General features: G+C 47.9%; 1 protein-coding gene across 3 annotated transcripts in view; it reads right to left on the reverse strand.

Annotated features, from left to right (window-relative positions):
• NIPAL3 (NIPA like domain containing 3) overlaps positions 1-12,873 on the reverse strand; it is a 53,702-nt gene that overhangs the window by 10,971 nt on the left and 29,858 nt on the right. For all 3 annotated transcript variants that reach the window (XM_072827793.1, XM_072827794.1, XM_072827795.1), the window contains exons 5-9: positions 12,585-12,644; positions 10,139-10,284; positions 6,420-6,516; positions 3,853-3,988; positions 1,903-1,991 (exon numbers count right to left, since the gene is read on the reverse strand). In XM_072827793.1, coding sequence (XP_072683894.1) covers positions 1,903-1,991; positions 3,853-3,988; positions 6,420-6,516; positions 10,139-10,284; positions 12,585-12,644 — 528 coding nt within the window. The remainder of the gene's footprint in view (positions 1-1,902; positions 1,992-3,852; positions 3,989-6,419; positions 6,517-10,138; positions 10,285-12,584; positions 12,645-12,873) is intronic.

A 12,873-nucleotide genomic window follows, 5' to 3' on the forward strand; every position in this document is an offset into this window, starting at 1 on the left:
TACCCTTCTTACCTTCATCTTTTTTTTCTTAACTTTTTATTTTGAGATAATATTAGACTCACAAAAATAGGGAGTTTGCATGGACCGTGCACCCAGCCTCCCCTAATGAAACATTGTAGGAATTAAACTGCAGACCTTATTTACCAGGTTTTACACACACCTTCGCCCATGGTTTTTGTTTTTATTTTTAGATTTATTTATGTATTTGAGAGAGGGAAAGAGAGAGAGAGAGAGGGTGCACGTGTGTGCGTGAGTGAATGGGGTAGGGAAGGGCAAGCAGAAGAGAGAGAGAACCTGTTAAGAAGACTGGGTGCTGAGCAGGAAGCCCGATGAGGGGGCTCAATCCCAGGACCCTGAGAGTAGGATCTGAGCCAAAATCAAGAGTCTGATGCTCAACCAACTGAGTGACCCAGACCCCACTCTCTAGTCTTTCTTTTTTTTTTTTTTTTAAGATTTTATTTATTTATTCATGAGAGAGAGAGAGAGAGGCAGAGACATTGGCAGAGGCAGAAGCAGGCTCCAAGCAGGGAGCCTGATGTGGGACTCGATCCTGGAACTCCAGGATCACGCCCTGTGCCAAAGGCAGATGCTCAACCCTAGAGCCACCCAGGCATCCCTCTCCCATTTTTCTTAAGATGGAAAAGCAAGGCTTCGTGTTAAGCTATCAGAGCCTTCTAACCTTGCATGGTCAGCAGATGGCAGGCCTGCAGGCCCACTCCTATGACGTTAGAGTGACAAGCGCTTGCGACCCTCAAGTGCCCTGTAGCCAGTGTCTATCTGGACTCATTTCACCTCTAGGGGCTTCGTGCTGTATCCTCAGCTCCTGATTCCCACCCAGCTTCTGCCTCCATTGTGCTATTGGCTATTCCTTTCAACCTTGACTGGACTCAGGGTCTTGACCATGACCTAAATCTTCACATTGGGTCCACTTTCTGGCTGCTCTGGGTCAATGCCCCACTGGATCCACAGTACTGCTCACAGCACAGGCCCTGGAAGGCCATGTGCCTGCCTATCTTGTTCTTGCCTCTGTGAGCAGGATTTGGGCACGATTGTCTAAAGCATAGTGCAAAACATATGGCTTTAGGGCCAGGCTTTCCTCAAAGGGAGGCACACTGGCTCTTACTGGTCTTTTCACTTTAAAGATTTTAGTCTTCATTACCTTTAAAAACCAATACATTCTGATAGGCTTGCAGCCTCTGAAGCTACTCTACCCATCTAAAAAGTAGTGGTGGAGTAGAAGAAAGGGGGAATATAAAAATGATGACAGGTTACCCAGCACCTATTACACTGCAGATGCTTCATATGTCATGACCTCTAGAAATTGTAGAGAAGAAATCTGTGGTCGCTTAGACAGTGGAGCTAGTAGACGGTGGCAAAAAAATCGTTAAAGAAACCCTGTACAGGGATGCCTGGATGGCTCAGCGGTTGAGCGTCTGCCTTTGGCTTGGGTCCTGATCCTGGGATCCAGGATCGAGTCCTGCATTGGGCTCCTTGCAGGAAGCCTGCTTCTCCCTCTGCCTATGTCCCTGTCTCTCATGAATAAATAAATGAAATCTTAAAAAAAAAAAAAAAGAAATCTTGTACAAGCTGTACTAGGTACATATTGCACATATTTCAATTCTGGGAGGTGAGTTTTATTACTCCTATTTCGTGAACATGGAACCAAGGCTCAAGGAGGTTAAGTGATTTTCCTAGAGCCACACAGCTGTATGTCTGTGCTGGGGTGCAAACCCAGGTCTCTCTGGGTCAAAATTCTGTACTTTCTTCTGAAGACACATACAACTCTGACAGGTAAAACATGTCGGCAGAACTGGCCTTTTGACAGGGCCTCATCCCTCCACATTGGGGTAACGTCCCTGCTGCTAGGGTAGGAGATGGAAATCTAGTAGTCACCACCCTTACCTGCTGTGATGGCAATGGTAGTGGACAGAATGTAGCCCACGCTGGCAATCAAAGAGGAGTCGTACATCTGTGAGGCTTGACTTAAAAACCTTCAATACAAGAACACTCTGGTCAGTGGGCATGTCAGAAAGGCTGAAGTGAGAGCTGGTGACAGTAGGCTTAGCTTGAAATATGAAGACAGCACATGAAAGAAGGATGCCACCCCACTGCATCTCTGGGTCCTGGGTCCACACTTCACTCCCATTTTCCCCTGGACACACAGCCTGTTCCCCACACAGCGGCCATGTCCTGCCGGCCTCACACCTCTGACCACGTGGTTCTTGTCACCTGAAATGCCTTTGTCCTCACATCAGTGTCCCCTGTGTCCCCAACCCCCTACGAAGGGCCATCCTGTTCTCACAAACAGTCCAAAAAACTCATACAGCACTTATCACATTTTGCCTGTCACTGTCATTATTTTTTTTTGTTATTATTTTTTTTTAAAACAAATACTCTTCTTCCTGAAAGAATCATGTGCTCACTACAATAAATGCAGGAAAAAGGGAGAAAGAAAATTAGAATCATTCCCACTCTCTCCATCTAGGATACACAATCCCTCATTTCAGAATACATTCTTTGTTCATCCTCTGTGTAGCATTTTAGGTATTACTACTAGTTGCCTTACAGTGACATATTTCCCACTCCATTGTACTTGTCTGTTTACAGGACTAGGAGAGCCCCAAGGATGGTGACTATTGGTCCTGCCTCTGTGTGCGGGAAGCCCATGGGCCTGGCAACAGGAGGCCCTCGGTGGATGTGTGGATGTGTGCTGACAGGGTGAGTGAGATGCTCCCCAGGAGGCAGGCGAGACGTTGGATTCACCTCTGTAACCCTGGAGTGCTCAGCACAGAGCCCGGTGCTGGGTGGGCTCAGGAGTGATGACCAGAATCTCTGTATAGGACTCAGGACAGTAATAATCAATATAATAATAGTTATATAATCATAAAAGAGGCTGGGATTTTTGGGAGGTTATCCTGGGAACAGCTCTGAGAGCTTCATGCTTCTTTTAGGAAGGGGCTGTTGTTATTCTCACTTGTGGACAAGGAATCTGATCCTAGAGAAGCTGAGGCAGAGGCCTGGAGTGGAGGGGTGTAGGGCGTGGGTTGGGGAGCCTGATGCCTGGGTTCACACCTCTGCCCTGCCCCTTTGGTTTCTCAAACGCAAAATGAGGATGGTATCATCTGCTTCAAAGGGGTTTTGTGGGAGTCAAATGAATTTAAGTTCATGTGAAAGTGGGGTGTGTGAGCAGCTTCCACTGGTACCCCCACAGCAGCGGTCACTCCAACAACTGCTCGAGGCCACTGCTGGAGGACGGTGAGCCCAGGCCACCAGAGCCTGGGGCCTGCCCTGCCCAGGATCAATCAGCCTCGTGTGCCACACTGAGCCCTGTGCAGCAGGGCCATCCAGGCCCTCTCAGACACTCTGTTGGGCACTGGGTCTCAGATGGGGACAAGGCCCAGGTCTACCCTCAGGACTACCAGTTCTGAGACAGAAATGATCATCTCACTCTTGGGGAAGACTTCTTGAGGATAAGAAATGACAACTTGCTGTTTCCCACCTAGCAGACAAATAGGTGCCTCATGGGGACTGCACAGCTTCTTCTAGAGTCCCTGAAACAGATGCCTGCCTTGGAGAAGAGGGGAAGTGAGGCCACCTCTGATCTCGCACTTCTCACAGTTTGAGGCAGAGAGAAAAACACATCCACTCCAGGCTTTGTCTTTCAAGCTGCACAGAGTCCCTCCATGTGACAACTCAGCGGCCCCTCTCTCTACAGTAGACGCTGAACTTTGGTGTCAGGCTGTGTCTATATGTTTTGCTTTCCCTACAGCTTCAAAAACACATGAAATCAGGCCCAAGAAAGGGCAGAGACCCATGAGGAGAGGCCCAGCAGGAAAAGAACTTGCCACTCACGCAGCCTGATAGACAGCAGTGGCCACCATGCACACGAACATCACGTAGAAGATGGGGTAATCGAGCTGCAGGTTCCCCTGTATGGACAGGACGAGCATCCCAGCCACGGCCTTCACTGTCACCACCGTCATTGAGCCTGCAGAAGGTGAACGAGGACGAAGGGAGGGAGTTACACCCTGGAAGTCAGTTTATGACTCCTAAGGACTTGGTGAAAAAAATGGAGGGGGCCACCCTGGTGATGACAAAGATGCCATCTGCATCAGATCTCATGCTCCTTCCATGAGTTGCCTGCTCTGTGCTACATCTAAGAAGAGAGGCAAGCAAAATACCAACAGATGCTTCCAAATGTCACCTCTGAACTCCAGCAAGAAAAGGCATTGAGTCTAAGTTTCTGAATAGCAGAGGGATGGCGCTTTGCCTGGAATGTCAAAAGAATCATTAAATGGATAAATGAACTTCCTTTGAGTATCATTCTCCTGGCAATCACAGGGAAAAAAACATGTGGTGTGTAAAGAGCGCTCTCTCTCTCTCTCTCTATTTAAAAAAAAATTGGGGGGCACCTAGGTATCTCAGTGGTTGAGCATCTGTCTTTGGCTCAGGGCATGATTGAGGTCCTGGGATTGAGTCCCGCATCGGGCTCCCCATAGGGAACCTGCTTCTCCCTCTGCCCAGGTCTCTGGCTCTTTCTGTGTCTCTCATGAATAAATGAAATCTTAAAAAAAATGTTTTTAATGCTCACTCACTTGTATTTTTAAAAATATTTCATGAGACAGAGGTCTCTGAATGTTTTTGAATCCTACCCCTATGCACATGCATGCACATACTTTTCAAAATATTCGTGTCTGTGCATCTTAAAGGGCTACTCATATAATACTGTGCTTGTATGATTTGCACATTATAAAAATATGCAGGAAATATCACTGCTCACCTCACTGTGGGGGCCACTGCTTTACTCAGTGGTGCAGAAATGATTAACTAAATCGTCAGAACCCCCTGCCAAAGCAGGAGTTAAGAGAAACCACCCCCAAGTACAGGTACAAACGAAGCCCCTCATTCTGGCTGAAATGTTGTGCTTTCCTATTTTTCTCGGTTTCTATTGGTTTTCCCTCTTGCCAACAGCCCACCACACACAGTGGCTTCTGGACCGCCCAGGGACATAGATGACAGCTTCCAAACATCAGTAGTTACAACAGACACTTTCATGAGGGTGTCTCTGTTAGTGAGAAGGGGACAGAAGGAGAGTGCCCTTAGAGCCTTCTGGCCTTCCTACTCACCAGGGAGGACATTTGGGGACCGTGACCTTCCAATCTTCTTGAAAAATCACCAAGGAATGGACCCCCGATATAAGCTACTCAAGGGACAAACCACTAAAGCATTATGCTCGGTGAAAGATGCCAGTCACAAAAAAGCCACGTATTATAGGGTTCTGTTTATACTGTATACTTTAAAGAGGTAAATTTTATGGTATGTAAATTATATCTCAATAGAGCAGTTTAAAAAAAAAATCTGGGAGTTGGGTGGCTCAGTGGTTGAGCATCTATCTGTCTTCAGCTCAGGTTGTGATCCCAGGGTCCTGGGATCGAGTTCCACATCAGGCTCCTTGCAGGGAACCTGCTTCTCCCTCTGCCTCCATCTCTGTGTCTCTCATGAATAAATAAATAAATAAAATATCTTAAAAAATAAATCTAAATAATGGAATCTTGTCCTACAATGGCCCCTGTCTGTCACTGGAGTGGCTGAGGGCCTGTCACTGGAGTGGGGGCTCGGTATAGGAAGGACAGAAGACCCGCCACATGTCTCGGGCACTCGTGCCCCTCTCACTAAAGCCTGCTCTCCCCCCTGAGATTTGGGTGTTCTCCTGTGCCTATTTTTAGAGGATAGTGCGGCTTACACGGGAAGGAGTCACCAGCCTGAGGCCACAGAGTCCCCAGGAGGCAGCAGTGGGGTTCCCCCCACCTCTTCGCTGGGAGGCACGAGCACCTCTCATAGCTCTAGTTAGCGTATCAAACCCCATGGGGGGCCAGGCCTCGCCTCAGTCTGATGGAGGAGCCATCTGCCACACTGAACTCATCCTTCTGGAAGGAGAGGCAAAAAAGTGAGGGAGCACAAGCAGTTCCTGCTTTTGACTCCAGAACTCGTTCCCAGCCTAACAGGTTCACTGGAGCCCCAAAGGCTGGGTTGCTGGGGCCTGCCCTGCCTCTGTCTTCTCTGGAAGGACTCCTGCCCCACCCCACCCTTACTCTGCTTCCCTCCTCTTCACCGGCATCCTCCCTGCCCCGACTCACCTAGCACCTCTGCATCTGTCTACTTGCCTGCCGGCCAATCCTCCCTTCAGACCGGAGCCCCCATCCCCAAGGCCGGGGGGCCTTCTGGCTCGTTCAACGCCGTGCCCAGTTTCCAGCACCGTCCCTGGCACTTAGGGGCCTCTCGGGATTTGAGCAAAAGACACTGAACGCAGTCAGCGGCCTTACAGAACTGATGGAACTGATGGAAGGCCCTCCGGTCAGCGGGGACCTCGTGGCGCCCCCTGATGGTGGCAAACCTGGATCCCTCAGACCCCCACTTACCGAGTAAGGCCACCAGGAGAAGAATCACGATGATGTTGTTGGCGTTCTTCTCCTTGTAGAAGTACAGCAGCAGGCAGAACAGGACGATCTCCACGAGCTGTGGACGAAAGCAGCAAGAGGGGTGGTCAGCGGGGAGGGGACCGAGGACCTGGGCAAGACCGGGAGATGCTGGTGGGCTGTGCGGGAGTTTATGCTGAGAGTCAGGCTTGAAAGGCTGCTGATACATCCAGCCTTTCCCAAACTACTGATCGACACCCGAGGGGAAAAGGAGGGAACTCTGAATGCACTCAGAGGGAAACTCTACCCCTTCCCTGGGTAACACCAACAAGGAGTTCACCTTGGAGCTTTGGGGGTGATATGCTGGCCTCACACGCACCCCCTCCATCTCATCTTAGATGGCCAGGATCCATTGGGCTGAGAAGGTTTCTTCCTGCTTTTGCTGCTCTGTGGTAACCCCATTAAAACTGAAGGTCAAAGAGGGAGACACTTGTTCACTGAGCAGAGGAGCTCCCTGGTCTAAGTGGACAGGTATACACGCCCTCATCCCCTAACCAAGCCTCCAACATGTGTGGCTCGGTAGGGTAGAAAGACAAGGGCATTTGGAGTCAGGGAGGCCCAAGTTGGATACTGGATCTGCTTCTAAAATGGTTGTGCGACCTTGGGTAAGTCGCTTAACTGCTCAAACCTCAGTTACCTCCTCCGTGAAAGACAGATAAGGATTCTTACTTTTCAGGGCCATGATCCCAGCTAATACTTTTAAATACAGAGCCCTCCGTACTAGGGCTCATTCAATCAGCAGAACAATTCTACGAAGCAGGCACTATCACAATTCTTAGCCAATAAAAGGGCAGAGCTGGATCTGAACCTGGATGGTGTGGCTCCTGGGCCTGTACGCTTTCCCACCAGGCGACAAAGCCTAAAGGCAGGAGGCCTAGGAAACGGGGATTAGAAGGGGCTCAGTCAGTAGAATCACTGCAACTGTGAAGAGAGTGTTTCCTCCTTGCCTTAAAGACCCTCCTCTCTACCCCTTAAGGGCTCGAAGTCAGGCCAGCGCCAGCACCCAGCAGGAGACAGCAGGAAACCTTGATGGGGCTCAGCTCCAAGTGCCTACCCCAACCTCCCACCGGAGTTTCTTTATCATGAAAACCAATGCAGAAACATCAATGGGCATTCTAAAAAGTTTTTAAATTCCTCATAATTAGATACCATTAAAGACACCAGCTGTTTTCATTTTCCTGTTCCTTCCCATCTTTGTTGCAGTGAACGTGTTTTATCTATTCATCATCATAGTTGATGCACAGTTTTGTACTGGGCTGTTTTAAGTCACCAAAAACAATTCTCGTATTTTATGACGGTGTCATAATTATCTTTAATTGCTGCAGAACACACGATGGAGTAGATGAGTTGCTCATCAACATTCTTAACCATCGAGCGTGCGCTAAGGAGGCCTGGTTTTCCAACCATTCCTCATGATGCTTAAATGTGGTGCTGGAATAGCGCCGGGCCTTCTACTGCAGGATGGCTGTGTATGCATCCTCGAGTTCTGGGAGCGTGTCTCCTCCCTCCCTCCCTCCCTCCCTCCCTCCCTTCCTCTCTTTCTCTCCTCCCTCCTTCCCTCTGTCTTTCCTTTCCTCCTCTCTCCCTCCTACTCTCCTTCCTCCCCTTCCCTCCTTCCATCCCTCCCTCCTTCCTTCCTGTCTTTCTTTCTTGAAGTATAGCTGACATGCAATGTCACATTAGTTTCAGGTGTACAACCCCGTGACTGGACAACTCTCCCCACTCTCTGTGATGCTATGCTCACAAGCGTACCTACCGTCCGTCTGATATACGCAGTATTTGGCACCTAGCAGATAGTAAATATTTACTGAATTTGATTTGGCCAAATCTCTCCAGCTGGCAGCATTGGGGTACAACAGAAGTTGCTCAATCAGAGGGCTGAGAGCCATCAGGGGGAGGGAGCAGGGGAAGGGACAGAGGCAGGGAAACAATGTGAACAAACAGCTCCCCCCAGGGAGAGGTTTGGCCAGGGCTTCCACTGGATACCCCTTTGCGGGAGCCACACTGGAAATCAGTGCCTGCACAGCAGCCTCCTGAGTTGCCCTCAAGTTACCTTTAGCCTATGGGAGGGGTTTTCTGCCATTTTTTGAACATGCGGTGATGTATGCACCAGCTAAGCATGCGCAGTTGAACCAAAGGGCCTAAGTAACAGAAAATGTCTAAGTTCCTTAGTGTATCAAGCTGCTGCTGCTGCCCCCAGGACATTGCATAAAAGCTTCCTGCCCTAACCCCAAGAGGTGCTGACAGTGCTCTGACAGCTATCTGCCTGTCTCCTTACTGGTGACAAGTAATAAAAGGACTTTGAATTCGACACTGCCTCAGGTTGTATTCAATTTAACAGTGATCCCCGCCTACCCGCCCCCCTCCTCCCACCCCGCCAAGTCCAGGTACAGCCAGACACGAGGAAGGAAGACAAATTGAGTTGGTCACTGGGCATCTGCCAAGTGCTGGCTGATTTCTACATAGCCTCGCATCTACCAGGTGCCAGTCCTGGTCCAGTGATTCGCACCAGCTCATCAAGAAGGAGGCAGAGCTTCCAACTAGGTGACGTGGCCAAGGCCACACAGCACACAACAGACTGTAGCCCAGGCCTCCCTGAGAGGAAAGTCTGTTTTCTGGGATTAAGCTTTTTCCAAAGAAGGAGGCTCTCTGGTTCTGTCCTATAGCCATGTCTCCATGCCCACCAGGGGCTCGCGGGGGCTGGCAAGGGGTCAGGAGATGATGCAGTTTCAATCCTGGGGAAATCTATCTCCTGCCTTGTGAGCCAACTAAGAAAACAGGACCTTCTCAGTCTTTAGAGTGGTGCCAGACTGCTTAAGTCAGAGCAACAAGAGTGATCACCTTCATCACCAGACCATGGTGAAGGATGGTGGGCCCTGAAGCCAGCTTTGAATCCAGCTCTGCTCTCCTGGGGACTCTGGGCAGTCAGCCAACCTCTGTGAGCTTCAGTTGCCTCATCCATAAAACAGGGAGAAAAACATTTACCTTATAGAGTGGTTGGGAGAATCTGGGACGATATGTAAGAAAGTGTCTTGCACAGTGCCTGGCACGGAACAAGAATATATAGCAGTAGCTGGATCAAATACTTTACGTGCTTCCTCAACCAGTTTATCTGTAGACCTAACATGGAACAGAACTGGGGCTGAAAGTCTAGGAGACTGTTTCCAGTGTCTCCTGTGTTTCTATCAGCTTCTATCAGCTGTGTGATACCCGGAAAAAATAAATAACACATCTACGACTTTTTAAAATTTTAACTGTTTTTCTTACCATAGAAGTCTTACATGCTCACTGTAGAAATTTCAGATGATGCATAAAGACAAAGGTGGAATGAAAACTCAATCATAATTCCAGCTCCCAGAGACAACTATGGATGGGATTTCTATGTTTTCATCCAGTCCTTCAGTGTTACATCATATCTACATACCTGCAGTATCTCTAAAAACTATAATTATATTATTTATGTAGATTTAGACATTACTCAGAACATAAGTGAAAAAAAGCACTTCCCCATGAACGAATACTTCCCACAAAGCACGGTCTTTAGTGCTGTGAAATATGCCCCAATTCTCTCAAATTCCCTACTGCTGGACACTCAGGTTCCCCAAGCCTACGACTTGATACTCCTTCCTGCTATCTCGGGCAGGACCAGTGGCTTCTCTTACCATGTACAAGAGAAAAGGCCAGCTCACGAGGTGCTTGGTGATGTTCTCGCCCGTCATCTTCTCGTGACTGTTAGGTGCGAATGTCACCAGCAAGTAGGTGCCCACAATGGCCAAACCGCAGCCAACGAAGGACAAGACGTAGCGCCCTGTGGGGAAGGAGGGAGGCTATCACAGGCTCACTGCAGAAGTAGGCTTCAGGCCCGTATGTGTTTCTTTTTTCTTTCTTTTTTTTTAAAGACTTTATTTATATAGTTGACAGAGAGAAAGAGAGCACAAGCAGGGGGAGTAGCAGAAGGAGAGGGAGAAGCAGGCTCCCCACTGAGCAGGGAGCCCAATGCAGGGCTCCATCCCTGAGATCATGACCTGAGCCAAAGGCAGATGCCCAACCAACTGAGCCACTCAGGAGGCACCCCCTGATCCCCTGGATGTGTTTTTAGGGCAACACATGATAATCTAATTTTTAAAGTGAAGAAACACCCCAAATAGCAGGTCACCTCACTTATTGTTATTTAAAAAAATAACATTTAATATTAAAAAATTTTAGTGAGATGTGGCATGTATACTAAAAAGTGCTCAATGAATTCTCACAAAGTGAACATATCCATGTAACCAGCACCCAGATCAAGAAAGGGAACGTTAGCAGGATCCCAACATCCTCACTTGTGCCCCCTTCCAGTCACTAGGCCGCAGCACCGGGGTATGACCCTGACTTCTACCAGCCCTGACAGTTTGCCTGGTTTTGTACTTTCTCTAAGTGGACTCGTACTATATGGTTTCTTGCGTCTGTGTTCACCTATGTTTGTGAGTTTGTGAGATTCATCTGAATCCTGGCGTGGAGGGTAGGTGTCTCATGCCTGTATGGTGTGTGACACAATTTATCCATTCTGATGCTGATGGGTGTTTAAATACTCCCGGGATTATATCAAGTAACGTTGCTATGAGCATCCTTGTGCATGTCATTTGGAAAACATACTGTTTGAATTTCTGTTGGGTATAAAACTTGGAGCAGGAATTCCTGGGTCAGGGGATACATGGACGTTCAGCTTAGTAGTTACTATCAAATGGTTTTACAAGCTGGTTGCACCAATTTCCACTCCCACTGGGAGCGTATCAGAGTTAAGACTGCCTTTTTCTTCTCCTTCATGGTAGCCATTCTGCTACTGCACTGTGGTTTGAGTACATTTTATGGGGAAGGTTTGAAAGTCAGAATCACTTTATGGGCGGGGCACCTGGGTGGCTCAGTCAGTTAAGTATCTGCCTTAGGCTCAGGTTATGATCTCAGGGTCCTGGGATCAAGTCCTGCAACGGGCTCCCTGCTCAGTGGGGAGCCTGCTTCTCCCTTTCCTGTCCACTTGTGCTCTCTCTTGCTATCTCTTTCTCTCTTCCAAATAAATAAACAAAATCATAAAAAAAAAAAAAAGAGTTACTGTCTGGGCAATATAAAAAAAACAAATATAATGAAACCTCACAAGTAAACCTTCAGAGCCTACCATGTACCTTATAAAAATGACCTTATCATTTCCCATCTGCTAGTTAACCTAGCCCCAAGGGACCAGTCCAAATACTATTAATATTGTATTCCATAGACCTGTCAGAGACTATTTGTGGGGCCGAAGCCCCAAGCCTAGCTACCCCTGTACTCCACCCTCTGCCATCAGGACTACTGCAAATCACTCTGAGTCTTTTGGTCTCGGCATCATATATTTGCTGAGCAGTAGGTCTGCTTTTTTCAGTGTAAGATTCTTTTCTCTTTTAGCCTCCTGGCCCCGTCTTGCTCTTATCCTATACCAATGATCAGAACAGTGGTTCCCAAACCTGGCTGTGTGAGCCAGTTCATCTGGCTGCATGCCTAAGTTGCATGTTCTAATCTAGGTTGTATAAGTAATAATGATAACTTCTGACCTCCATGTTTTTGTTTCCCATTTGCTTTAGAACTCATTTTAGGTAAAGAAAGTGCCTTTTATCAGGTCTCCTAAAATCCCAACAATAGATGCATAATAAATATTGATGGAATGGAATGAAATAAATTCCCTTTTTCAGAAGTCTCACAGATGATTCTATTGTGTAACCAGGTTTGGGAAATACTGATTTAAAAACCCAGCTCTCAGAAGCCTGATGAGGGTGGAATATAGAACACAGAGGGGAGCAGGAGACAGAGGATCTCTATATCGGGGTGAGCTGGGTTTTTTTTTTTAAGATTTTATTTATTTATTCTTGAGAGACATACAGAGAGAAGCAGAGACATAGGCAGAGGGAGAAGTAGGCTCTCCGTGGGGAGCCCAATGTGGGACTCGATCCCAGGACCCTGGGAACACAACCTGAGCTGAAGGCAGACACTCAAGCACTGAGCCACCCAGGCACCCCTAAATTGGGGTAAGCTCGTTTTGTAATGAACGAACAGCACAAGCACAGAATTAAGAACAGGGGCTAAAATTGGTGAACTTACTCAGAAAGTCTTTAGGTTTCCATTTTTCTTTGATGAATATGATTCCTATGATGGCGCTAGCTATAAAAAGAAAAAAAAAAAAAGAAAAGAAAAAGCACAAGGAAAAGAAAAGTGAGGCTGTTACCAGTTCAATGGAGTCCCTTTACCCAGGCCCGAGGGCTAACTCATTTGCTTTATACCTAAGTACTTCCTAACCTCTCCCTCCTACTCCCCAAAACTCAGTTCTAGGCTCCTCTCTGAGCCTTCCCGAGGATTTCTGACAAGTCCAGGAGCACTGGTGTCAAGTGCT

This window comes from Canis lupus, chromosome 5 (genome assembly GCF_048164855.1).
Source record: "Canis lupus baileyi chromosome 5, mCanLup2.hap1, whole genome shotgun sequence".
In the NCBI taxonomy this organism is placed as follows: domain Eukaryota; kingdom Metazoa; phylum Chordata; class Mammalia; order Carnivora; family Canidae; genus Canis; species Canis lupus.